Source organism: Folsomia candida, unplaced genomic scaffold, assembly GCF_002217175.1.
Source record: "Folsomia candida strain VU population unplaced genomic scaffold, ASM221717v1 Fcan01_Sc034, whole genome shotgun sequence".
Classification (NCBI taxonomy): Eukaryota; Metazoa; Arthropoda; class Collembola; order Entomobryomorpha; family Isotomidae; genus Folsomia; species Folsomia candida.
The window spans coordinates 831,695-857,792 of record NW_019091226.1 but is presented as its reverse complement, the minus strand read 5'-3'; the positions used below and the strand labels follow the sequence as shown (position 1 = coordinate 857,792).

The window sequence follows — 26,098 nt, the reverse complement described above, 5'->3', positions numbered from 1 at the left end:
AAGAATTTCTGGATGAAATAATCGTCAATAATCGGAATGGAAATTTACTTTATATTCAAGATATGTGGACAGGCCAAACAGACAGAAGACTTTACACATCTCGATGCACCGATGATCTTAATATGGATGTCAGATTTATTCCCGAACACTGTACCGATGTTTGCCAACCGCTAGATACCTATTTCCACCGACAGCTGAAGTACTTGGCCAGACAGTTTTATTCTTTTGAAAGCGTGCACGCTAAAACTCCAACACCACAACTTCTGACTAGAGACGGCTTGTTGAAAATGCAATCTCTTGTACATTATTTATTATCGGCCCCCGTATTTCGAAATATGATCAAGTACTGTTGGTTTTCGAGTGGGATCTGGGACGGAGAAGATAGACCAGTTTTTCGCAATGTTAAGGAAGTGTGCTTCAACTTTCATAATGATATGAAATGTTCTTCAAATGATTGTACTAATATGGCATTTATTTCATGCAGCTGGTGTAATAGTGTTCTTTGTTTTGATGAATTTTTTTATGATTATCATTTAATGTACTGTCCAGCTGGACCCTACACCTAAATAAACTTATTTAGAAAATATTAAAAAATTTCATATCATTATGAAAGTTGAAGCACACTTCCTTAACATTGCGAAAAACTGGTCTATCTTCTCCGTCCCAGATCCCACTCGAAAACCAACAGTACTTGATCATATTTCGAAATACGGGGGCCGATAATAAATAATGTACAAGAGATTGCATTTTCAACAAGCCGTCTCTAGTCAGAAGTTGTGGTGTTGGAGTTTTAGCGTGCACGCTTTCAAAAGAATAAAACTGTCTGGCCAAGTACTTCAGCTGTCGGTGGAAATAGGTATCTAGCGGTTGGCAAACATCGGTACAGTGTTCGGGAATAAATCTGACATCCATATTAAGATCATCGGTGCATCGAGATGTGTAAAGTCTTCTGTCTGTTTGGCCTGTCCACATATCTTGAATATAAAGTAAATTTCCATTCCGATTATTGACGATTATTTCATCCAGAAATTCTTCCACCTTACTTCGATTCAGTTTCCCAGATTTTGTGCAGGTCACATAAATATTTGGAGCAATAAACATCGTATCCAGCACTCTTGGTCCAAATGTGCCATCGTTTTCTTGCAGACATATGAATACAGGGTCAAGGATATCTCCGGCATATGTTATAACATATTGAACTGTGTAACTGTGGGTGCATTTGTTTTTTGGCGACGAACAAGAACCAAATGTATATCTCTCCCCTTGTGTCGATAGTGTTCTAGCTGATACCATTTCATATCGGAAGCCTGTTTGGTCTGTATTAAATATTTTGTTGTGTGCAAAGTTCTTGAGTAGTGGAACAATCTGCGCACGGAAATCTTCAGCATCCTGTTGTATGTCCTCAACTTCCTTTACAGCACGGAAGCTCACAAGTTTTTGAATTTTTCGTGAAACAATTCTGTTACGTCGCTTGAATGTGTTAAGCCACGAATGAGACGCCTTAAACATTAATCCGTTAAATTCTGACGCTTTGAGTATCGCCCACTTCTTCAAATCCATATCGTGAACAGGGAGATATTGTTCCCTACATAACTTAAATTGTTGATAAACATAGTTTTCGATTTCTATGAATAATTCGTATTTCGTCCCACCCATCTCAATTTGCTTTTTCCATCGGTTTATATAGTTGGGTTGACGTACTTTGCTGAAATTTTGTTGGAATGTCAAGAATTTCCACCCCGGATGTCTTTCAAATTCTTCAACTGCCCGTTTTTTATATTCCATTGAAACTTCAGATAGTAGTATATAATTTCCTTCTTGGTCAGTATATGGTTGGAACGTATCGTCCTCACTTGGTCCGTCGCCTAAATATATTTTGACACACTATTAAAACACTTTATATATACAAAATAAAGCAAGACACCTTACCATTTTCATTTTCATCGATGAATATAAATTCGTGAGTTATGTCGTGTAATTTTTCAAGCAGTAATTGTGCCAATTCTTCCTCTTCAATATTAGGTGGTGTTTCGTCATATGAATATGTATTTTTAATAATTTTAACGAGAGCATTGGCAACTGATAAAAAATTAATGCTGTCCATTTTACAAGAAATAAAATTATAGTAGTGAACGAATGAGGAAGTAAAAAAAGTGAGTGAGAGAAAATATGGCGAGAGTGAGTGAGAGGTCATTTCTGGAGAAGCGGTGGGACGGGAGTCAGCGCGACTCGCATAGGAGGGGCCGTCACATTTTTCGTCACTTCGTGACGTAATAGCACGTCAACGCTTGAGTATTGGAAAAAGTTCCAAAAGAAACGTGTCTTGTGATTTGTAGACTGATTTTTTGGTATACGTCTCGTTCAAATCCCAGTTTTACATGAAAAAAACCTGCATTGTCAGAGTGCATAGAATTGTTAAAAATCTGGTAGTCATATAGGCACTCTGTACTGGTATTGAGTTGGTAAAATTTCATACCGGATTGATAGTAATTTGTTCCTTAGAGGTAAATCATTACCATTACCATGTCATTACCACAACATTACTGAGCGGTATTCCAGTTATTACCGTGCCCATTGAGTCACATATTTACTCCTGTCGGTAATGATTTAATACCAGTTTTCTAAGAGTGTATATTTATATGTGTTATTATAAACTACATACTTTTCCAATCTGGTTCTGCAAACCGGTGTACGTGATCCATTACTCTAATGAACTATCTAATTTATTTACCGCTCTTTAAATACATATTTAAATATGTATGTAGATACATTCTTGTTGTTGTAAGCTTAAACTGCCCGAGCAAATACGGAAGGTATCTATGTTCATAAAATACGTAAAGCAAAATCGGCGAATTTTTTACCCCTCCATCACCCTCGTAACGGGTTGAACCCCTTTTAAGCATGTGGCTCAAGTTGACCAGTAACACAACAGTCCAACTCTTCCTCATCCGCAGCGTTACGTATCTAATGAACGTTCCCATGGGACATGAAATCCTATCTAGTAAAGTTTCATAGTTATAATTAATCCTTAGCGGAAAAGTTGAGTGCGATTTGACAACCGCTATCACGTACATACATATTTCTACCAGAAGATATACCATTCCCCCAGATATTTTTCTTCAAGGGGGCCACCTAGCAGAAATATTAGCGCTACGCCTTTCTTAATTTTTGACTTGATTTTTTGATATGCATAACTCGCCCAGATAATCCAGGTGTAGCTTAAAAATAGGTTCCATTATAGGAATTGTTTACGAAATTTACCAAATATTTCTATCAAACGATGTACCATTCCATGGGGAAAGCTTCCATCCCATATTTTTTAACCGTCTTAATTCACACAGTGCATGGAAATGTTTCCGCAGTTTCAGAGTGTCTAATCTACCTTCGAGTATACGGATTTTCTTCGGAAGCTCACTCCTTCATAATAAAAAATTCTCATCGTACCACGATTTCCAACTTTTCTTACTCTTTCCACACCTGGGTCGTAATTGCGAGTGATACTTTCGCAAACAATTTTATCATTCCTGTAAAAAGGGTTAAATTTGGGTCATCCTGCAATGCTGTTTTCCTCTTTGAGACGAACGCCGACGAGGCAAACGGTATCTTATTAATATTCGTTTATTCAATCTATAGAGAACGAATAAATTGTTCATTCCGTATTCAATAAATGAGTGAAATACGCAATGAATAATTTTTCTAAATTTTTAAATGAATAAATATTGAATAAATATCTATTCATTTCATTCATATATTCATGAAAAATGAATGAATTCATTACTCATTTTTTACTCTATGCTTAATACATGGGGTATATTGAGAAATCCATCTAATAAGGCGAATTTGAGATAAAATAAACAAAAACCCGAATTTTGACAAAATGCTTATTTACTTTAAAATTTTGAACAAATAAATGAGTAATGAATTTTTTCAACTTTTAACTTCAATTTATTTTAAGTGCAAATTTATATTTTTCGGACAGGTATTTGGCAAAGGCAATTATGGGGCGATACGCGATGGCTCTTTTACTGGAAATATATCTCCCCCACTAGCACCTTAATAGTCGTGCGACGCCCCCACTATTCCCACGCGATAAATTGGAACTCTTGCCGAGCATCCATGTTCGAATACAATTTCGTGCATGACGACGTCGAACTCGAAAGTGAAGATGATCATTTCCGTGGGGGGTGGTTCTATTCGAAAGAAACGAACCCTCCAGGGTACCAAGTCACCCCGTCTCATGTCTCCCTTTGGGATTTAGTAACAAAGTCGTTTATACCCACCGACCAGAACCTTAATGGACAAAAAGTCCGCATATTAGATGAAATAGAGGGGACCCTTCCCCAAGCCATGATTATCCACCTGCTGGCGGTACACATGAACTTCACTCCATACATCGTAAACTCCACAGATAAGGACTTATACACTAATAATAACAACCGTCTTCCATCCCTTTGTATCGCAAACATTGCCCTTCCCCGGGTAAACTTTGAAGTTAGCGCCACCTATGATACCGGTTACCCACGTGTCATCTATTGCCGAGCGTGGGAACGCTTTCAAACCGGGTGGAGCGTCTGGCTGACGCCGTACCACGCCTCGACATGGGCTCTCCTACTCGTCGCCATAGGTGGGCTGCCGTTCCACACGTGCAAATATTTATATTTGGAAAAACGGAGGGAACGTTTCTTGAAAAACTTGACTTTCGCGCTTTTAGAGGAAATTTACTTTCTTGTTTCAATCTTTATCCGGCAACCGATCCGAACCGTGACGAAGCGGCATATTCTCTTCGCCCTGGGGACGTTGGTGATGTCGTCGGGATATGAGTCGATAATCACGGGGAAGATCATCGCCCCCGCGGCGCTCTACAGGTCATAGGTGCATTATTTACATAAATTAGCTTATTTAAATAAGGCTTAAATAATGCTTGGCAATTATTTATCTATGTTTAAATAATCTCAAAATGACAGTTTTTCACGTTTTTAAATTATTGCCTTATTTTAATTATTTATTTATTTAATTATTTAGTTCTAAATAACCCAATTATTTAAATGAAATTGAAAATTTCTTAGTTGTTTATTCTTTATAAGTTAAACAATTCTGAGAAAAAGAATTATTTATTATTTATTATTTGAATAATTTATTCCTTATTTAACCCAACTCTGCTATAAATAGGTTTGCCAACATTGGGGAGTTTTTCCACCTCGGGGGCTACACGAGGCTGGTAGGAAGCGTAATTCTGCTCGACTCGGAAGCCTATCATCCCGAACTACAGGCCGACATTGTGACCGAATTCGAACGGTACAATGTATCCGACCGGTTAAACGGGACCTTCCACATGAAGAAAACTAACGGTCAGGATTTATATTCAAATTGGCTGGGAACAGCGAAAATGTTAGCGGTTAACCGGACTACGGGGCTATTTGACCAGTTTTCATTCTCGCTGAGTAAAGTGTTGGCGCAATTGTATGAAATGTACGGAAATGAATATCGTAAGGATGGGGACGCCCTGCAGTGTGATACGTTCACCTTGGGGGCGGCCCTTTTTAAGACGACGGAGATTAGGATGCCGGCTGGTGGGGCGGGGATGAACATTGTTCGGCACCTTTATCAGGCCGGGTTTCCGGAATTGTTTAGGGACAGGTTTGCCCTGAGGATTATGAGGTTTGAGTTTATCCAGCATAACGAGAATCGGACAGTGGCCGTGGTCGAAAAGTTTATCGGGATGAGACATATGTCGAATTTTTTTAAGATGTGGGGTCTTCTCGTTTTTGGAGCTGCGGTGATGGGAGGAATCGAATTGGGGACGAAGGGGGGATGCGATCTGGGAGGGATTATTTCTGTTGGGATGGGCATGTTACGAAATGTGGGACGGAAGTTGAAGAATATTAGGTCTTCGAGTGTTTCAGTAATTGTCATAGTGACTGCGATTATAACGTTTTGTATAATTTATGCTGTTATCAGTTAGGGTTCGTCCATATATTACGTCATTTCAACATGCGAGGATAAGGACAATTTCCTATCATTTCCATGTCATCTGTACTACATGGATATATGCGCTCTTAAAAATAATTGTTCCCATTTTGAAAAGTAAAATTTTAAATTAGTGAATTCACTATGAAACCAGTTTTGAAACTTCTGACTAACTTAAATTGTAAAAGCAAGTAAAAGTAACTTAAATTGAAAAAGGGTAAAATTTACACTTATGCAAGTTTACTGGCATTATCAAAAATTTTATTTTATTTATGGACTCATTTTACCATAATCAATAATCCTAATTTACATAACAAGTAAAGTAGATAAGCTCCAAGTCGTATTAAATAGAACAGTCGAAATGTATTGTGAATAACTTAACTAAACAAAATATTATGCAGAAATTCATAGTAAATAGGTCGAAGTCGAAATTTTGAAAATTTATAAATCTTTGTAAGAATGAATAACAATTAAGGAATTTTTAAAAATTAGAAATTTACCAATAAATATCGAATAAACAATATATAGGATAATAAATTAATTAAGTGTACATGCCGCAAAGAGCCGATTTGTATTTTTCTTGTCCATCCAAATATGAGCAGAAGGCATCCGTAGCTTTGTCCAGAGCGAAGCAAACGTCATCCATGGCCTTGCCCGTTGTCAGATCGTCAAATTTGCCACATATTTGGGTGACCTCCACTTCGAAATCAAGCAGATCGTACAAACTCAAATTTTTCCGAGTAAAATCGTTCCCTGTCCCTTTTTGGGATGTCGAGCCGCCTAACTTCGTTATAATTTTCTGAAACGCCATGGAAGGAATTTTTTCGGAAATCCTGGCAAACACTTGCCGTATTTGGGTTCCGTTGGGAGGAGTGATTTCATAATGACGAGAGTTGTGCAGGCCTGGAAGTATAAAAAAGTACGAAAATATTAGAAAAGTTGCTCAAAATCATGCGAAAAACCTGGCAAGCGTACTCACGACAATCACGCATTTAGCAAATTTCCGAAGCTCAAAAAATTGCAAATTTCGTAAATTTACTTATAAAAACACCATTCATATCTTATTTCCATTTAGTGTAACTTATCTTGCTAATAATGATGAGGATGTGAAATAATCTTGCAAAAACATGTTAAATTGGTTGATAAATTTGCAAAAAAATCTATGATTTTCCAGCAAAACTTTTGCCAAGTCTCGCAAATTATGCGAAGCAATGCCAAATTTGCGAACAGTAGCGTGAGTACGGTCAGAGTAAAAGTTTGCAGAATTTTTACATCGGAAAATTTAAAAATTTGCACAAACCTCTAAACAGGACTTGGACCTTGTCACTCATCTGGTCCGGTGACCCTGCCGCCGTCCCGATAAGGAGAACCTTTTCCCCTCGCATCATCTCAAAACTGTTCAAAATCTGCTCGTGTTCCTTCATTTCCCACGCCTTCCCAATCTTCGGATTCAACAATTGATCGATCCCAGGAACATACAAAACTGCTACTTTGTCCTCACCGGGATTAAGCACGTGATTGAAGATGGCCGCAATATATATTTTTACCACACCAAGCCCCACGCCAAGAGGGAGAATTTCCATTTTCGCCGCGATAACCGAGCTGAATCCGGGGGACGAAAAGAGAGATTGTCGATCACTTTAAGCTGGAAATTTACAATAAAAAATCATAAGTTTTTGTTAAGGGTATTCATGAATCCTTCGTATTCTTCGTATCGCAAAATAAGTTACGATTTTACGAAGCTCGACCCCTTCTTTTTTATTCGTAAACTAAATACGATACTAAATACAATTGTGCATATTTTTTTCGAAAATGTGCCAACTTTTTCGTAAATTTTTGACTCACCTGTTTCGCATCACTTCCCCAAATTAAGAAAGTATTAAGCACTCCGCCTCCGCCAGATTTCGGAGAAGATTTCACAATTCCAGTCCCACTCTCATCAGGCTTGATAAAGTACGCTAAACGGGCCGTAATCTCGTCCACGTCATCCTTCAAAGCGGCCGCGGCACTGGCGGGGATTGGCTTATCGGAGATAACCGCATTTCCAAAGTGACTTGTCCCGCTTGGAGGGACAGCCTTCACGGCGCTGTACCACTCCTGCTTTTGAACGATCAATCCATCAAACTTCGACTTCGGTCCTTCCACTTCCGGTCCCTTTTCCGCATTTTTTTCTGGCAGGGGCAGGGGACAATTCTTTGCCGCAATATGTCGCTTCATCGCGAAGACGAAGGCTTGGCGACAAACTTGCTCCAAATCGGCGCCTGTATAACCGCCCGTCATTTCGGAAAGTTCATCCAGAAAGGTTTCGTCAAGCTTTGATTTTATGTCCCAATTGGCCGTGTGAATCTGCATGATTGATTTTCGTCCGTCCTTCTTTGGGGCTTGGAATGCAATGGATTTGTCGAATCGGCCGGGACGACGGAGTGCAGGATCGAGACTGGTGAGACGATTGGTCGCTGCGATGACGAAGACTTCTCCGCGCGGAAGGTTATCCATCAGTCCGAGCATTGTGGTGACGACGCCGTTGTAGAATTTGAAGTTTGAGGCTGGAAAGAGTTAATGTTAAGGGCAAAATTTTATTCAGAGTTAGATCACCTCATCGTTAAATCAGCGCAATTTTAATCATTTTCTAACTTTGGGAATTTAATTAAAATTTCTGGACTGTTTGAATGTTTCAAAAATATCAAATTTCATCCGAATTAAACCACTCACCACTATTTTCATCCCTCGCACTGCACAGACCATCAATCTCATCCATAAAAATAATCGCCGGCTTGTTCGCCTCCGCATTGGCGAAAATCGATCTCAACTTGGCCTCCGTTTTCCCCACGTATTTCGCAAAACAATCCGTCCCCTTGTGATAAAAGAAGGAAAACTTCTTCCCGCCCTGTAGTCGACTTAATTCTGCCGCCAACGTCTTTCCCAGCAACGTCTTCCCCGTTCCGGGCGGCCCGTGGAAAATAAATCCCCGCACGGGTTCAACTTCCCACCCGAGTTCTTTCAACTTGTCCTTATTCCTCAGCGGGGTGATTATGTTCTCCGTCAAGACCTGAATTTGCGCCGCGAGCCCGCCAATTTTTGAAAAACTTAGCCCCTCCATGGACGCGTCAGAGTGGGGCATTGCTGCATTAAAATCTGAACAATTTGACGTTTCCGCCACCGGCGTGGTGGAAACGTCAAATGGCGTCTTAAGTTCGACGAAAGCCTTGAATCCCGCCTGCCAGTCGGACACCGAGGGGAATTTGGGCGCCGTTGGGGGACATTTGCAACAACTGCAGGAGGAAGAAGAACCTTGAATCTGAGTGTTGATCGCGGTTTGATAAACTTCTTGGCAAAGGATTTCAATGTGGTCACGTTTTAACAGTTTTCCAGCCATGGCCAGGAGTTCAGAAACTTTGGTTAGAATTTCGTCTCTGGTTTCCAGGGAGGTTTCGGAAACATCCAGGTTTCCGTCCAGGTTTCCGTGAGCATCTTGAGGCAGCCGAGGATCCCTTTGGGCGTAATGGTGGTGGGGAATTGGAGGAATTTGGTGAAACGATGGACATCATTGAGGGATTGGAAGGTTCTCGTGGGGGCGGCGATGGTGGCGATGACGAGCACTTCGCCGGGGATCAAGGTGTCCATCCGTTCCCCGAGTTTGGCGACGAGTTCGTGATTTGTGACTAGAAATTTAGAAAAGAAACAATTATTTTCAGAAAAGTGTTCAAAAATTTAATTGTTGAGATTAAAAAATGTTTTTGAAGTTACGGAAATTTTCAACATTTACTCAAGTACGTGGTTCAACTAAATATTTAAGGAGATCAATTAGAATCAATTATATAATTAATGAGGCAATTCACGCAGGCCTTGGTAACATTGAGAACTCTAAGTTCTGTAAACTTGCAAACTTTTTAAAAAAATTGCTAATATTTCTAAGGAAAATTAGCTAACGAACTTTTTGTAAACTTGCTCAGATGAAGTCTTATAAGTTTGGTGAGTTGTTCTACAAAATTACCAAGCATTGCGTGAATTGTCGCACTTAAATTAGTGACACAAACAAGTGTTTATACTTACAAAATTAAAGCATATTGCAAATTAAGCTGTTATATGTATACAAATTCCTGCTTGATTCGTTATTGATACACATAAATTGGATAACTACTTATCTGTCCATCCACTTACAAATATCGTGCCTGCAATAGCTTCCAAACTGATCCAAATTCTCGATAAATATGATCGACGGCTGGAACTTTGTCGCCGCGGAGAAGAGCCAGTCGACGAAAACTTCTGCTCCCCCGTCACCCGAATATTTTGAAAACACGTCGACCTTCCATCTTCTAAAAATTCTAAGGGGTTTCGCCCCATCCCCGAATTCTTTGCCTAATTCCGTCGCAAGGGCTTTGACGAGCAGGAGAGCTTGACAATTTATGTCGCCACCGTGGAAATATATTCCTTTGGGGAGGGAAATATTTCCAGTTTTGTACAGTTCGCGACACTTGATGGGATTGATGACGTTCTTGCGGAGAAAGTCGATCTGGTTGTTGAGGTCGTAGTTTTGGAGGGAAGGGGAGGAGAAGTCGGGGGGAGGTTGTGTGGAGATTCCGTGGCGTCCGTTGGCGACGACATGGACTTCGTGACTTTTGATGAATTCTTCTTCCTCTTTTTCCTTCTTTTCGGCCTCTGCTTTCGGGTCGTCCCCCTTCGCTTCGGTGGAATCGGTTTTGCTGCTTTTTGTATCGGTGGGGGCAACTTTTGTGGTTTTCGTGTCGGCCGTGGTAGTGGGAGTGGTTGTCGGGGTGTCACTTGTATTTGTGGATGTAGATGTCGACGTCGCCACGGTGGGAGTCGTTTTGTCGACACTTCCCTCTCCAATTTCGCCAGAAATTAATGTTGGTGGTGGTAATCCAAACGTTTCCTCAAACTTTACAAGATCGCCAAAATTGGTGCAGCTTTTGCGACGCACTTCATCCATCGTGGGAGCTGAAACTGGAGGGATTTGCTCAGGAGGTTTCGTTCCCAGGTTGAGTTTCTTACGTGGGGGAGGAGTAGTTTCCAAATCGTCCCCCGTGCCCACCCCCATTTCGCAGTATTTCCTCTTCCCTCCAGATTTCTCGCCGGATTCGGATTTCTTGTCGACGGAGAAGAAGACTTTTTTGAAAAGTTGGAAAACGTAGGAAGCCATGATGAAATGAAGGCAGAAATTGGGTCACAGAAATTTACTGAAAAGAGAGAGGAAATACGCAAATTTCAATAGTATAGGATCAATTACTGAGTCAACCACACCTCGAGAACATTGTGTAGCATCATAAAATGTTTCGAAATTGTTGGAAATTTTTAGAAAAAGGTGAAAAAAAACTTACCGAAATTCTGACTTGTGTCCGCGTGGTGTGCCTGCTGCTGGAAGAGTGACGAAGGGAAAAACGATTTTTATCTCGAGAGCGGACGGGGGGCAAGATGAAACTGTGTCTTTGCTTAAATCCATGTAAAAATAAAAGTTGCTTTTCTATTTATATTATCTACGTGATAATTTGTAATTGATAAGGTCAAAGGTATTGAATTATTAGTAGTTAGCGTACCAACGTTAACCCTTCGCATATGTCGGATATCTCGTACATTGAGCATATTTAGCAGCAGAACTTAAGAAATTTGCGAGATTTCGCAAAAATTTTGCTGGAAATTGATAGGATTTTTTTTCGCAAGTTTACCCAGCAAGTGGGGACGCTTTAAAGTATTTCGAAAACTCACCCATGCAGGGAAAGAAATTCCAGAATGCCATGGAAATAAGATCAACATTGGTATTTAATAAGTAGATTTGCGAGATTTGCGACCTATTTTGCGATTCCCTTAACCAGCCAAATTTTTTGAGCTTGAAAATGTTACAAGTATGCATGTACTCAGGAGAATTTTCCCGGCTAGTCACCTAATTTACATATTCTGAGATATTAGTGAAGTTAATTAATTGGTCATGGAAACCCTGTGTCGCCAAGAATGGGCATAGTGAGATTTATGCAAATGAGATGAAAATATGCATTTTTATGTATGCATTTGTGCTTAGGCACCCGTGTATAAATAAATACCTACGTCTGAGCATAAGTAAACAACATTTAAATGTATGTATGTACCTATCTTTTGTTAACAAGTAGTCATATCATCTTATGGAATAAGTTGTAAAAATCTTCTGGTCAGCCTCAAGTTAAATCATTAAAATTCTTGTCATGCTAACCATGAACGTTTTCCTCCAATGGTTTAGAGTTAAGCATTTATTACGTAACAAAATCGCAGGGAAAATATACCAAGTTTTGTTACCACGCCCAAGAGTTATTTTATTAGGTTGGTATAGTAATAGAGCAAGTCCTAGAGCAAGTTTCTACTTCATGTGGTATGTATTTACATATTTGAGTATGGAAGTACATACATAGGGAGCGTCCATAAATCACGTGATCGATTTTTGGACAATTTTGACCCCCACCCCCCCTTGGTGACCGTTGGCGATAATTTCGCTACCCCCCCCCCCCCACCAGTCACGTGACAGATGATGCTCAAATTAAATCATGTTGTCCGGAAGAACAATATTATTCCAGTGTTTCTTAATCATTAATTAGAGCTACACACATGTGTAAATAACTATGTAATAAGCCAGTCAGACATAAGAATTTTAAGTCGAAGCAAGTTTCTAAATATGCAAAATGAAAATCAAATCTATATAACGTGTGTGAGGTATGCCAAGAGAATTTATATATAACTCTCATGACATTTATTGGCATATACAAAACTTTACTCATGTCACGTGACATCTGACCGTCTACCCACCCCCCCCCCCTCGTGATAATTGGTGACAAATTTCAGACCCCTCCGCCCCTCTATTCGATCACGTGATTTATGGACGCTCCCATATGCATCTGCACATCCAAGTATTTATCGATATCAATGACTAGATAGTTAATATGACCGTGTATATTAAGAGTTACATATGTACATACATAAGTCAATTTATTTATATTTATTTACCAGCATACTGACAAACACAAAATGGTTAAACATTCAGTTGGTGAATATCCAGGATCGAAACGAATCCATCAGCTTCTTCGACCTTGCTTGATTAAAATCTTCTTTAAATATTTCTCAATAAAATTTCCCTTGAAATGGCCCACCCCACATTTTTCGAACGTTTAGTTATGCACATTTGCAGATATTACGTTTCCGCTGTCTTTATACCTCTACGATCTCTTGTGCTACCTTTCTTATACTTTATAGAGTTCATTTGTGCAAAATTTAAAGTAACCTATTCGCCTGAATTACATGCAAATAAAGTGGAGCATGTCCAGAGTCAGGTGAATAATTAAATATTTTTCAAAATTTCCATAAATTTCATTAGCAATTCTGATTATGTAAAAAAAATTACAGATTATGGACTGGAACAAGGCTGGGAGGCGAAACAAATTATGCACGGCCAGACCCGGGTGGGTATCCATGTCGTTGACCCGTTTGCCCGTCTACAAGGATGCCATGACCGGGATAGACTTGTCCAGGCTGGATGACCTCGTCTCAATCGATAAAGAAGCAATGGTCAATTAAATGATGAAATTTTAGTCCAAAATCCGAATAAAAATGCATATTTTTTCGTCATTTTAACAGACCATAACCGTCGAGCCCTTAATGAAAATGGGCCAATTGACGAGAATATTGGGATCAAAGGGGTACACAATCCTGGTCGTGCCGGAGCTTAAGTTTCTCACGGTGGGAGGACTGATTTGTGGGGCTGGGTTGGAAACTTCGTCGCACAAGTATGGATTCTTTCACAATACTTGCACTTCATACGAGGTTGTTCTCTCGTCAGGGGAGGTTGTAAAGTGCAGTAAGGTATGTACGTATGCAGACTTTTTAGACTTTTTATCTGGTATTAAAATAATAGCAAGAAGTATTTATCAAAGTGGTATTGATCAGTAATCAGGGTATGCTACCCATTGTGGTTTTGGTGGGTTTTGGGGTAGAGCAATATACCCACGGATAGTCTTGGTTCTCGGATTTTATAAAGTATAATAACAGAGCTTTACTAACAATTCCACAATTTAATAAGTTATTACAATAGAATTAATAAGCAGCTTTGCGTTTATGCTACACGTCACCGTCACGTCCTCCTCCAAATTCGATTGTTTGATTGGCTGATCGAAATTATCACTACGACAATTAAAAATTGTAACCAATCAAAAAATCGGATTTGGAGGAGGACGTGACGGTGACGTGTAGCATAAACACCACTTTTGTTGCGAAATTGCTGAAAACCCAGATTGTTTTCCCAACTTAAGAAGTACATGAGACTCTGACTCATCTTACCCAAAAAAAAACCGACTACCCCCTACTACCCTGACTACCCGCAAAACCCAGATGAAACCCCTGGGTATGGGTTTTCAATAACAAAACAATGGAGTTTTCCTTACCCTGTCAGTAATATGTATCTGTACTCGGTTTTAAAATTTCTTGTTGATTTCATTATTTACCAAACAATTACCGCTGAAGCTGATGCACAGTGTAATGTTTAACTTTTAATTTACCAGGACGAAAATTCGGATATGTTCTATGCCATTCCGGGATCCTATGGGACCCTCGGATTCCTAACTGCTGCCACCATTAAGATTATGAAGGCGGAAAAGTAGTTTAACATTTTACAGTTATTGTTTCGTAATGTTTCAAAAAAATATAAATTTCCAGATACGTGAAACTTTCCTACATCCCGGTCAACTCGTTGGATGAAGCGACTAAACGAGTCACAGAAGAATCTCTTAAGACACCCGGACCCGATTTTGTTGAAGGAATCATGTATTCCTTGGATAAAGGGGTTATCATGGTGGGAACTTTGACATCAAAATCCGAACCAGGAAAGGCAAGTGTTTTTTAAGCGGGATTATTTAACTCTAAATTTTACCCTTAAACTTCAATTCCACAGGTAAACCCCGTTTCGGCCGGCTACAAGAAATCTTTCTACAAACACGTCCAAAGTTTCTTAACTGACAATCAGTCAACTAATCTACCAATATCTCAAATTGCCCCCAACACGGAATTCATCCCCCTCCGAGATTATTATCACCGCCATTCCTACGCCACCTTCTGGACTTGCCATACATACGTTCCATATATTGATGTGCCCCTGTTTCGCTACATTTTCGGATGGGCGCAAGTTGAAGACAACTACGCGTATAAAATTATTCCGCGCTATTTTCGACGAATCTTCGAGATAAATCTTGTCATACAAGACTTAATCGTGCCGATTGATAAGATGAAGATGGCGCTGGAGTTCTTTCACGAAGAAGTTAAGGTAAACACATGCACTCTCAATAATTTTATGATGTGATTGTTACCCACCAAGTTACTATACAATTCTACCGCTTCGGTAATAATTTATCCCGGGAGGGTAACATCTATATGGAGGCTAAATCCGGCTGGCCCCATAATACCAACGCTCTGATAGATAATAAATATATTACCAACCCCAGAGGCAACTTCTTACCCTCACTAGACAACTTGTTACTATATTGTTACCACGTGGTAAGATTGCATAGTATTTACATATGTACCTCCGCCGGTAACAATCGCATCAAATAATTATTGTGTGTGTAAGCCACATAATGGTCAATAAATATTTGAGTTGATAACACAACCCGCGGAATTTAAGTTTACCCTGTATGGCTTTGCCCCGCCAAGGTACCAAACGAACCGGTATATTTTAAATTTGACGGGAACGCGGACAAGATGTACATGGACATCGGTCTTTATGGTTACTCTGGGAAGCCGGATGATTACGAGGTTGTAAAATCCAACAAAGCCTTGGAACAATTTTGTCTGGAAAATGATTGGTAACTTTTGCTAAATCTTAAGAAACTTATTCATGAAAATTTGTACGTACATATGTATAAAAAATTCTACCCTAATGTAAATTGTCACTGGCGTAGTATCAAAGGGGCATATGCGGACTTATGGTTAAGCCGAAATGAACATGATCAAATGTTCGATCCAACATTGTACAACAAAGTAAGAGCACAGCTCAACTGTTCGGATGCGTTTCCAGACATTTACGACAAAATCTGTCAGGCAGGGAGGAAATGATTGAGATATACAGAGTTGTGTACAGGTTATCATATGTAAGGATTGATTCATAAATCGTGGCACGATTTTAAAAGGCGTTCATTACTAAACAATAAGTTGAAATGTTAACAACTTTGTTAATAATTGTTCCAAATGCGATGCACAACATTGACCAAAATCACTTTGGTCGCGGCGACCCTCTATAAGAAATTTCTCACAGGTTTTTCCAGGCCTGTTGATTTTTGCTTTTCCTGACTTTCTCCCAACAATCTTCAGGTTTGACTCATGATGAGTCGAATTCAAAGCAGGATTTTCACCACTTTCGGTCGTCATGGATGTTCTCTTTCGCATCAAGCCTAACATCTTTCAATCCCACTTGTTTGGAGAACATTGTTGGCATGTTCCAATTTTGCCAGAAACCAAATTTTTTTATCGTTGAGGTGGTCGGTAATAACTCAACCGTAATGGCAATTGGCTTCATCCGGCCAAAATCTGACTGGGTCACCTGATGACCATTTATGTAAGGAATTAATCGGCGTTTGATACATTTTGATAAATAAAGACATGGGGTCATGGTCCAATCCATAATTGAGGGCTTTGAAATTGCTCCATTTTCGTCCAATGCTAGCCAAATCTGTCCGTTTTTGCGAATTTGGCTTTGGGAAATACATTAACCTCATATTTCACATCCTAACGACTTGTAGCAATAAAACATTGCTCGGTGCAAACTTTTCATAGCGTTATTGTGATGTATGCTTCGTCACAACTGGCAAGTATTTTGGATTACACTTTTTTGCAAATTTAGTTGCATCCCATTTTGGTTCTTAATTTTTCCTCTTTAATGTAACTTGAGGCCTTAGTTTTCAAAATGTTGTAATCCTCTATCATTCTGCTTTAAATCGGCGAAAAGTTGGTTAAGATATCTTTACCCGTTTGGATGCTACGTTTTCTAACGTCAATGGCGTTCCCTCAAAATTATAGGCACTGCAATGATGACTTTGGATGTGGTCTGCCACACCAGGTGATGAATAATTTTTTTGAACTCGGCTGATTTTCTTGAAGCATACATTGACATGTAATGACAATTTGAGGTATTTGGAATATTTTCATTTTTGAGGTGGTGGTGCATCTTTTTCTCGTCCAATTTCGGTGCGTTTTTGTAAAAGTGCACCAAGAGATTTGGTTGGACTTGTTTCTCTTTTTGTCTGACGGTTCTTGTTTATTTATCAGCCTTTTTGAACTAAAACCCTAATACTACATCGGTTGGGCTATCATATGAAACAATTCATACACAAGAATTCCAATCTTTGTTAAAGCTAGAGCTAAAGACAAAACTGTGCCACGATTTATGAATCAACCCTTAGATGCTTAAAAATTCGCCAAATTCAGTGAATTTCAGTGTTTAACAGGTTTTACCTAATACCAAAATGTATTACGGATATGTCTACCAAATTAGAGAAATTCAAGATGCACGGGGTGATTTAAATAGTATGTCATATATTCCAAGGCATAGACTAATGCTTACTCTTTTACAACTTAAAAGGTTAAAATCTCGCTGAAAATATGAATGTATCTGCAGACAATAAGTGAACAGTAAAAATGTTCTGGTCAAGCCTCAGGCCAAATCCTTAAAATTCTCGCAACGCTCGCACAGTAACCATAAAATATTTTCATTCAAGACAATTCTTATTTGTCATAGAGGAAAAGATTGAACCGAAAGATTTTAAAATGCTGAAACCAAAGTTGGTTTGAACCTATTTATTTCATAACAAGATTTGCAGCGAACTTACGAGAAGTTGCATTTCCATTTTTCCATGCATGTTACCAAACCATGCCCGAGTTGAATTAAATTGACGTTTTACAGAAAACAGGTTAGGGTCACCTGGGAATCCAGAAGTAAATAAGGTTTTCCTGCATGTGTTGTATTAATGTATTTACATTTCTACACATACATACTCAAATTCATATTTACAAATCTATAATAAGGAAATGTGGAGTTGCATACATAAATATGTATACATATGTATGTACATTAACATATATTTACATACATAAATATGTATATATTTTTCCATCTTTGCATAATTACATTCAAGGACGAATGCCAACACACACCACCTAAAATTCATTTTAAGAAGGTGCAGCGTCGTCGAAACTAATCAGTCCGTATCACCTTGGTGGACTTTTTGGTTGCATATTCCTCACTAAAATTTCCCTTGAAATGGCCCACCCCACATTTTTGGAGCGCTTAATCATCCACATTGCCAGATATTACGTTTCAGCAGTCGTTGCACCGATACGAGCTCTGGTATTCCCTTTCTTATATTTCATAGAATTTACCTGTGCAAAACTTAAACCAATAAATTCGCCTGAATTGCACGCAAAAAAAGTTGAGCATGTTCAAAGTCAGGTAATTATACAAATACCTTAAACAATTTTAATAATTTACACACTAAACAACTTTCAAAATTATAATTTTATTTTCAAACCTCGCTATATTATTTTAAAGATTAACGCATGGAACGAAGGTGGGAGGCGTACAAAATTATGCACGGCGAGACCCGGGTGGGTAAGCATGTCGTTGAGAATGCCCGTTTACAAGGATACCATGACCGGGATAGATTTATCCAGGCTGGATGACATTGTCAAGATCGATGAAAAAGCAATGGTCAATTAATTGAGGACATTTTATTCAAAATCCGAATGCATATTGTTTTTGTCATTTTAACAGACCATAACTGTCGAACCGTTAATGAAGATGGGTCAATTGACGAGATTACTGGGATCAAAGGGGTACACGATCCCGGTCAGGGTATTCCGACCCAGGGTTTTAATGGGTTGGGTTTTTTGGGTTTTAATGGGTTGTTAATGAGTAAAACCCAACGGGTTTTACCATGTTAAATGGGTTTTATTCGGGTTTTAATGGGTTTTATTAGGGTTTTAATGGGTTTTAACTGTGTTTTAGATTATAACTATATTCTAAAAGTTGAGCACATCTGTTATACGTTAGACGAAGGTATTTGACGGCAGCTAAACAGTTTAGTTTATTAGTACCATAAGTTTTGAAAACCAGGAATAAATCAGCAAATGCATACCTCCCCTTACCACCACAGGTTTCAAGTGATACAAAAAATTAATTTCGGAAAGGAGAATGTGTAACTGGTCATACATAATTTAATACTTTTTGCGACCATAATTAATACGTTTTTCCCAAATACTTCTTCTTTTCTCGATAGTATCGAGTCAATACACTATTTCACTGGTACGAATCAATTTAAAAAAATATTATAGTATTTTGTTTAAATTTGCAAAGTTTTTTAAAATTTAAAATTTCAAAGCGATCTTAATTATCACCTCTGGAAAAATCGAGTACTTGTGGACAGCGAAATACTTTATGATAAGCAAAAGATGTATATCTGTAAAAAGCACTTATTATACTTTCGACCATAATACGTGATTCCGTTCAATTCCGTTGTTCATAAGTACTTGATTCTTTCCAGAATTGATACTGCACATTAAGATCGTTTTGAAACACTCTTTGAAACAATAAATTTTAAAAACATTTAAACAACTTGGATTTCATTATAATGAGAGGAAGTATTCCGTAAAAAGGTAATACTTATGGTCGCATAAGTATTAAACTATGATCAGTTAAATAGGATCCCTTCACAACGGATACAAATTCTAACTTGGACCACGAGGATTTGCATATAACTAGAATTGGATCGCAATGTTGTGAAAATTTCTTGTTCAGTGTATTACTTATGTAAAACCTAATAAAACCCAATAAAACCCATAAAACCCATTAAAACCCAAAAACCCATTAAAACCCATTAAAACCCCTGGGTCGTTACTTTTTGATTAAAACCCTGGGTTTTTCCGAACCCTGATCCCGGTCGTGCCGGAGTTTAAATTTCTCACAGTGGGAGGACCGATTTGTGGGGCTGGGTTGGAAACTTCATCACACAAATATGGATTTTTCCACAACACGTGCGTTTCATACGAGATTGTTCGCTCGTCAGGCGAGGTTGTAGAGTGCAACAAGGTATGTCATTGCATACATGTGACTCACGTCACGTGAGACTTTTACCTCTTTTTACATTCAAATATGGCATACATACATATGTGTGAATTTCATTTCGGTAACGGACAGAAAATTGCAAAGTATAAAATGTACCAAATTAGATAGTGTTTTCTCCTCTTAAATAGATGAAAACAACTCTGCCAAACCTGAACATTAAGAGATTCCTTTTGAAGATTCCTTTTGAAAATTTCGCATGATAATTAAATTTGTGATCGATTGGCACTGATCTGGTCAAAATGGGATAGCATTCAGACTTATTAGTTATTAACATAACCAGCAAATATTTTCAGGTCATGTAAAGTTTAACTTTTCATTTGGCAGGATGAAAATTCAGATTTATTTTACGCCATTCCGGGTTCTTATGGTACCCTTGGATTCCTAACTGCTGCCACCATTAAGATCATGAAAGCTGAGAAGTAGATACATTTACATTTAATTGAAACATAATAATTGATTCTTCTTAGCATCTCAAAAAATATAAATTCCCAGATACGTGAAAATTTCCTACATCCCGGTCAACTCATTGGATGAAGCGACTAAACGGATTACAGAAGAATCTCTTAAGACACCCCGGCCCGACTTTGTTGAAGGGATCATGTATTCCTTGGATAAAGGGGTTATCATGTTGGGAACTTTGACATCAAAATCCGAACCAGGAAAGGTACATTGGCGGGTTTATTCAAATTTTCCCACTATTTAAAATTCTATACATTAGGTAAACTCGGTTGCTGCCTGGTACAAGAAATCCTTCTACAAACACGTCCAAACGTTCTTAACTGAAAGTCAAACAATATCTCAACCTGCCCCTAATAAAACGGAATATATCCCACTCCGAGATTATTATCATCGCCATTCCTACGCCAAGTTCTGGATTGGTCCGACATGCCTTCCATACATTGATGTTCCTGTGTTTCGCTACATTTTCGGATGGGCTGCGGTTGAAGACAGTTACACGTATAAACTTATACCGCGTTATATAAGACGAATTTTTGAGGTAAATCTTGTCCTACAAGACTTTATCGTGCCAATTGAAAAGATGAAGATGGCGCTGCAGTTCTTTCACGATCAAGTTGAGGTAAATTACCAATGTACATAATGACAAGCTATCACAATATATCATTGATAACCATACCTATTCAAAAATTTTGTCTTCATCCAAAATTCAGTCATTCCGATTTCTCAATTTTCTATCAAGTTCATTCAAACTCATTTCATTTCACTTCATCCGATGAAGTTCATCGGAATTCATTTCGTACTTCGCCCCATGCATAGTGTGAAAAATGAGTCCTTCAATTCATTCATTCATCTGAAATTACGTAATCTTTCAGTCATTTTCATTCAAATTCATTTTTATTCACTATTATTATCAGTCAAATGAATGAAACTGAACAAGTATGAGTATAACAATTATAATTGATAGCACAACCCGCATGATTTAGGTTTATCCGGTATGGCTTTGCCCCGTCAAGGCAATAAATGAGCCGGGATATATTAAATCCGAAGGGAACGCGGACAAAATGTACATGGATATTGGGCTTTATGGTTACTCTGGAAAGCCGGATCAGTACGAGGTTGTCAAGTCGAACAAAGCCTTGGAACAATTTTGTCTGGAAAATGATTGGTAATTTCTTAAAAAAGTGGTCATGAAAATGTGTTTTGAAAATTGCATTCTCAAATTGGCAATGTTGTAGTATGAAGGGGGCATATGCAGACACGTGGTTGACCAGGGACGAATTTGGCCAAATGTTTGACCCAACGTTGTACAATAAAGTGAGAGCAGAGCTCAATTGTGTACACGCATTCCCAGACATTTACGACAAAATATGTCAAGCGGGGAGAAAATGATTGAAGCAGCACAAATGTCTTGTCACAATTTATACGACACATTTCTGCAACTGGAAACTTAATACTATGCAGCAGGCCATTTGCGACAAAATCTCTGACATGGGTGACCAGATATTGGTTGAGCTATGTAGTTACCTAACCACAAAATATAAAATTTTAAAATTCGAATGTTAATTTTTAATCATAAACAACTCTATACGTAATTGCAAGTAGTGTTTATCACCATGGCCGGACATCAAATATTGTCGTTACGAGCAAACATATGTACATAAAATTGTATTGGTTACATTTGACGAGTGAACAAACCTCCGAAATTTAAATAGAACAATTATTAAGTAAACAGCTACCAAAGAGCCTTTACATACGCATATATGTATGTGTGCTCTGACATAATTGTACAACAGGATATGCTGCGTATCATATGCCTAAACACACAATAGTTCATGCAAAATAATTCATGAAAACTTATGTCACGTTTGTAGTACATGATAAAGAGAACCAATAGATGTGTACGCATAATGGCATTCTCTGTACATATAAGGAAAAATATTGGCATAAATTGCTGTCAAATATGTATTAAAAAAACTAGGCGACCAATTCCATGACAAATGCTTGTGAATCTGCATCCCAAAAATGAAAATTATTAAACCCTTTATAAGATATATGTTTTGTCCAATCCTTAACACAAGTCGAGGAATCTGAACACATAGTTACATACATAATTATAGTGATCATGCGATCCACGTGTCAATCAAAAATAAATTACTACCCAATACACATATAAATACATATGTATATGCAGGGTTCCTAGGTTTCAGAAATGTAATCCTATTAAGTGGTTTTTCTGTTGCAGCTCACAGGAAAGAATACATCACAAGTTAATTACTTATTATCCCTTCTCGCATAAATGTACATATGTATGAACACATAGATGAATATTTGGCTAAGGATGACATACATACGGGTATGTATGTAAATACATGTAATAATTCAGATTGCATGCTGTATTGGTAGGGACCTGTTACTTAAAGAGAGCTTAAGTCCACGGTCCTTTGTAGATAAATTATCTAGTAAAATCCGTAAATTTTATACACTAGTTTTATCCGATTTTTCCAAAATAAAGAGACGCCCTTGCCTAAACTTATGAAAATTTGAGAGGTATTTTCCTCCTAAAAGTTTGCGAGTTCTACCCATTGTACAAGGTTGCCAAGGACAGCGAGAATATCGGATTACAGAAATATGTATCATGTCGAAATAAATGTGTATTCGGTTTGGTGTCAGGTTCCACGTACTCGATAACTTTTGAAGGAAAACTAGTTTTTTTTGTCCTGGCCCGTGAATCAACTAACATTTACCATTTGTTTGTGGTCAACCAGTCCCACTTTTTTTTATTATGGAAAACTCATTAATATTGGTTACTTGTATGTCTGCAATAAATCCATCCAGTCGTCTCTCCACATCGATCCTGGACACCTCACGCAGCCAAGCGGGTGAGTTAATTAAGTAGTTGATTGGTCCCTAGATTAAGTAATTTACCAACAAAATAAATAATTCAAGTTTGAAAATTTACTGAGGCAATTCACGCAGTCACTGGTAACTTTATAAAGTGGTTAAGTTTTATAAAATACTTTTCAAAGTTTTACAAAATAAAGAGACGCCCTTGATTTAACTTTTAAAAAATTTGTAAGCTAATTTGCGATAGAAATATTTGTAAAATTTTGAAGTTTTTTAACGTACGGATTTGGCAATGATTCCAAGGACTGTGCGAACTCCCTTCTTAAATCTGTGCTTCGTTATTTTGTGTACACAGTTTACAAAGTGACAAATAATGGCACGAAATGATTTATATTTTCAGACACACATTTACCTCGGAAAAATGGTTAAAATTCTCTTCATCTTAACGAATCAAGGCCAGTTGGGCGCCTCTGGCCACGCCACGGGGTGGTATCTTCCCGAGGTCGCGCATCCCTACAACATCCTGGTCGAAAAAGGTCATGAAATTGTCATCGCATCGCCAAAAGGTGGCCCCACTCCACTCGATCCCGACAGCAAGGTGGCTTTCGCAAATGACCCGGAATGCATAAAATTCCTTGCTAATTCTAAAGCGATGTCGGACATGGAAAATTCACTGCTTGTGGCGAACATGAAATCGACCGATTTTGCGGCAGTTTTCTTCCCAGGCGGACACGGTACATAAATCGCGATGCTTTGTAACTTTGTAAAATAGGATTAACTTTTCTAAAAATGTGCAAAATTAAGATGGAAAATTTGCGAACATAGTTTTTCACGGATTATCTACTAATGGGAGTATAAATACTCGGTTATTTCCTGTACTATCTGGTTTAGACCGAATTTGCAAAAAATTATGACAGGAAATTTGCCAATATGTCTTTGCACGGATTACTTATGTTTGAAAGTCTGCATAGGTATTTATTTTATACCGATTTACAAACAATTTGCGAAAATTATATTTTTGCAACAAACATTTCTGCACAGATTGTTTATAAGCGTCTAATACTTATCTTTTACATACGAACAATTTGAAAAAAATTGTGCACTTTGCTAAATTACAAATACTCACGTGAAGCATATTCCCAAATATTTATTCAAATAATACTAATCATATTTCATTAGGTCCCATGTTTGACTTGGCCGACTGCGCCGCCGCACAGCAAATCGTGCGAGAAATTTACGAACGTGAAACCGGCATAGTTTCCGGAGTTTGTCATGGATCCATCGGTCTCGCAAATGTGAAGTTGTCCAACGGCGAATTTCTTGTCAAGGGACGTCGACTCACCGGGTTCTCGAACGCGGAAGAGACCGCCGTCGATGTGGCGAAATGGATGCCACTCTCGCTCGAGGATACGGTTAACGCGAACGGAGGGAATTTCATAACGGCGGAAAATTGGGCGGAAAATGTCATCGTGGATGGAAGAATTATCACGGGACAGAACCCCAGCTCCTCCGCGTTGGTTGGGAAAACGCTGAACGAAGCGTTGAGCAAGCTTTAATGATGGCAATAAATATGAAAATTAACATACTTTGCATGAATTGGTTAACTAAAATGTTGAAAATTTTAAAAAGCCCGTTAATAAAATTAGAAACACTGCTTAAATTGTATTCACAATTTTTTTGGTATCCTTAGTATCGTACGTAAAATAGTTTACGAATAAAAAGAAGGGGTCAAGCTTCGTAAAAATCGTAACCTTTGTTACGTAACCAATTTTTGACGACAAAATCTTACTACATACGCTTACAAAATCTCGTAACCGTCGTAACCTAACAATGTACGATACAAAGAATATTAAAAATACAAACGAAAAATGAATCCCCGCAATACTTCAATTTAATTGGTTAACTAAATATTTTAGACTTTCTTAAAGTTTGAATAATTTTGGCAATTCGTCTTATGTAAATTGTTTTATTGTACTGAATAAATTCAAAATTAAATAAATGAAAAAAAGTAAAAAACGTGTCTTCGTACATATGTTCATTTGCTCCGTGCACTCCAATTAAGTATTCTGACTTAATTGTTGAATATAATTAATGTCAACGTGAAACTTGCTCGAATTAATGTGTATGCGGATAATACGGTTTATTAACAGGTTTATATATTATGTACGTCGTTGACAGTATGCATACATACATATTTACATCCTACATTATCTTTCATATTTAGGTCGAAATCACCAAAATAAGATCATTAATTATAATTACTTAAGAATAAAAACAAGTTACATACGTAAATATTACGGGTAAGAGATCAGTCTTTAACTTACACCTGCATCCCCTTAATTTCCCTCCCTAGATAAGCGAACACATCCCCGCCTACATTTATAGCGAAGATTCTCCATATAAACAAAATTTTGTCCATCAATAATCCCGTCAATCAAGTTCAGAAATCTGACGAGATTTTCCTCGTCTCCAAAAATATCGAGGAGTGTCACCTTAACGAGGATTAAGTCTTGCAAGTCCTGATTAATCTTGTCGCACATCGAGTTTACCGCACCCTCTAAAGTTTCCCCCTTGTAGAGGACACGGAAAACGACTTCACCGTCCCCATAGCCGAAATCTTTAGTCACTCCGAGGATATCGTTAACCATCTGAATATTTGCGGACGCTATGGCGATCATGCAATTGAAT

General features: G+C 38.2%; 4 protein-coding genes across 8 annotated transcripts; 3 read left to right on the top strand and 1 right to left on the bottom strand.

Annotated features, from left to right (window-relative positions):
* Positions 1 to 6,253: 6,253 nt before the first annotated feature.
* Positions 6,254 to 11,343, bottom strand: LOC118439391 (ATPase family AAA domain-containing protein 2B-like). The gene is made up of 6 exons (XM_035860649.1): positions 11,307 to 11,343; positions 10,129 to 11,165; positions 8,680 to 9,629; positions 7,813 to 8,513; positions 7,268 to 7,612; positions 6,254 to 6,870 (listed from the first exon to the last, which is right to left on the bottom strand). Exons 3-5 carry the CDS (start codon positions 9,341 to 9,343, stop codon positions 7,511 to 7,513), a joined length of 1,467 nt encoding a protein of 488 aa, XP_035716542.1. The 5' UTR covers positions 9,344 to 9,629; positions 10,129 to 11,165; positions 11,307 to 11,343; the 3' UTR covers positions 6,254 to 6,870; positions 7,268 to 7,510.
* A 1,643-nt stretch (positions 11,344 to 12,986) lies between these two features.
* Positions 12,987 to 17,660, top strand: LOC118439346 (delta(24)-sterol reductase-like). Of its 5 annotated transcripts, none has more exons than XM_035860594.1 (9): positions 12,987 to 13,277; positions 13,351 to 13,512; positions 13,582 to 13,806; positions 14,502 to 14,596; positions 14,656 to 14,827; positions 14,891 to 15,259; positions 15,646 to 15,797; positions 15,894 to 16,061; positions 17,436 to 17,660. In XM_035860594.1, exons 1-8 carry the CDS (start codon positions 13,089 to 13,091, stop codon positions 16,045 to 16,047), a joined length of 1,518 nt encoding a protein of 505 aa, XP_035716487.1. In that variant the 5' UTR covers positions 12,987 to 13,088; the 3' UTR covers positions 16,048 to 16,061; positions 17,436 to 17,660. The 5 variants fall into 5 exon arrangements, with proteins under 5 accessions (XP_035716487.1, XP_035716485.1, XP_035716486.1 ...); XM_035860592.1 differs by having other exon boundaries at positions 15,894 to 16,082; XM_035860593.1 differs by having other exon boundaries at positions 15,894 to 16,082; positions 17,426 to 17,660.
* Positions 17,661 to 19,896: 2,236 nt separating this feature from the next.
* Positions 19,897 to 25,075, top strand: LOC118432948 (delta(24)-sterol reductase-like). The gene is made up of 8 exons (XM_022109933.2): positions 19,897 to 20,071; positions 20,432 to 20,526; positions 20,600 to 20,771; positions 20,826 to 21,185; positions 21,550 to 21,731; positions 21,802 to 23,445; positions 23,811 to 24,144; positions 24,590 to 25,075. The coding sequence occupies exons 2-6, from the start codon at positions 20,513 to 20,515 to the stop codon at positions 21,953 to 21,955; spliced, it is 882 nt and encodes a 293-aa protein (XP_021965625.2). The 5' UTR covers positions 19,897 to 20,071; positions 20,432 to 20,512; the 3' UTR covers positions 21,956 to 23,445; positions 23,811 to 24,144; positions 24,590 to 25,075.
* LOC110860820 (glyoxalase 3) lies at positions 23,832 to 24,966 on the top strand. The gene is made up of 2 exons (XM_035860566.1): positions 23,832 to 24,144; positions 24,590 to 24,966. Exons 1-2 carry the CDS (start codon positions 23,832 to 23,834, stop codon positions 24,964 to 24,966), a joined length of 690 nt encoding a protein of 229 aa, XP_035716459.1.
* Positions 25,076 to 26,098: the final 1,023 nt, after the last annotated feature.

Excerpts from the sequence above, each read along its gene's own strand:
- LOC118432948 (XM_022109933.2), top strand. Across the intron at positions 21,186-21,549 it reads TCTTTCACGATCAAGTTGAG|GTTTATCCGGTATGGCTTTG; the intron begins GTAAATTACCAA and ends CGCATGATTTAG. Across the intron at positions 21,732-21,801 it reads TTTTGTCTGGAAAATGATTG|TATGAAGGGGGCATATGCAG; the intron begins GTAATTTCTTAA and ends GCAATGTTGTAG.
- LOC118439391 (XM_035860649.1), bottom strand. The coding sequence starts at position 9,343 with ATGGCTGGAAAACTGTTAAAACGTGACCACATTGAAATCCTTTGCCAA. Across the intron at positions 8,514-8,679 it reads TGCGAGGGATGAAAATAGTG|CCTCAAACTTCAAATTCTAC; the intron begins GTGAGTGGTTTA and ends AACTCTTTCCAG. Across the intron at positions 7,613-7,812 it reads GGGGAAGTGATGCGAAACAG|CTTAAAGTGATCGACAATCT; the intron begins GTGAGTCAAAAA and ends GTAAATTTCCAG.
- LOC118439346 (XM_035860594.1), top strand. The coding sequence starts at position 13,089 with ATGGCCCACCCCACATTTTTCGAACGTTTAGTTATGCACATTTGCAGA. Across the intron at positions 13,807-14,501 it reads AGGTTGTAAAGTGCAGTAAG|GACGAAAATTCGGATATGTT; the intron begins GTATGTACGTAT and ends TTAATTTACCAG. Across the intron at positions 14,828-14,890 it reads CAAAATCCGAACCAGGAAAG|GTAAACCCCGTTTCGGCCGG; the intron begins GCAAGTGTTTTT and ends TCAATTCCACAG.
- LOC110860820 (XM_035860566.1), top strand. The coding sequence starts at position 23,832 with ATGGTTAAAATTCTCTTCATCTTAACGAATCAAGGCCAGTTGGGCGCC. Across the intron at positions 24,145-24,589 it reads TTTCTTCCCAGGCGGACACG|GTCCCATGTTTGACTTGGCC; the intron begins GTACATAAATCG and ends ATATTTCATTAG.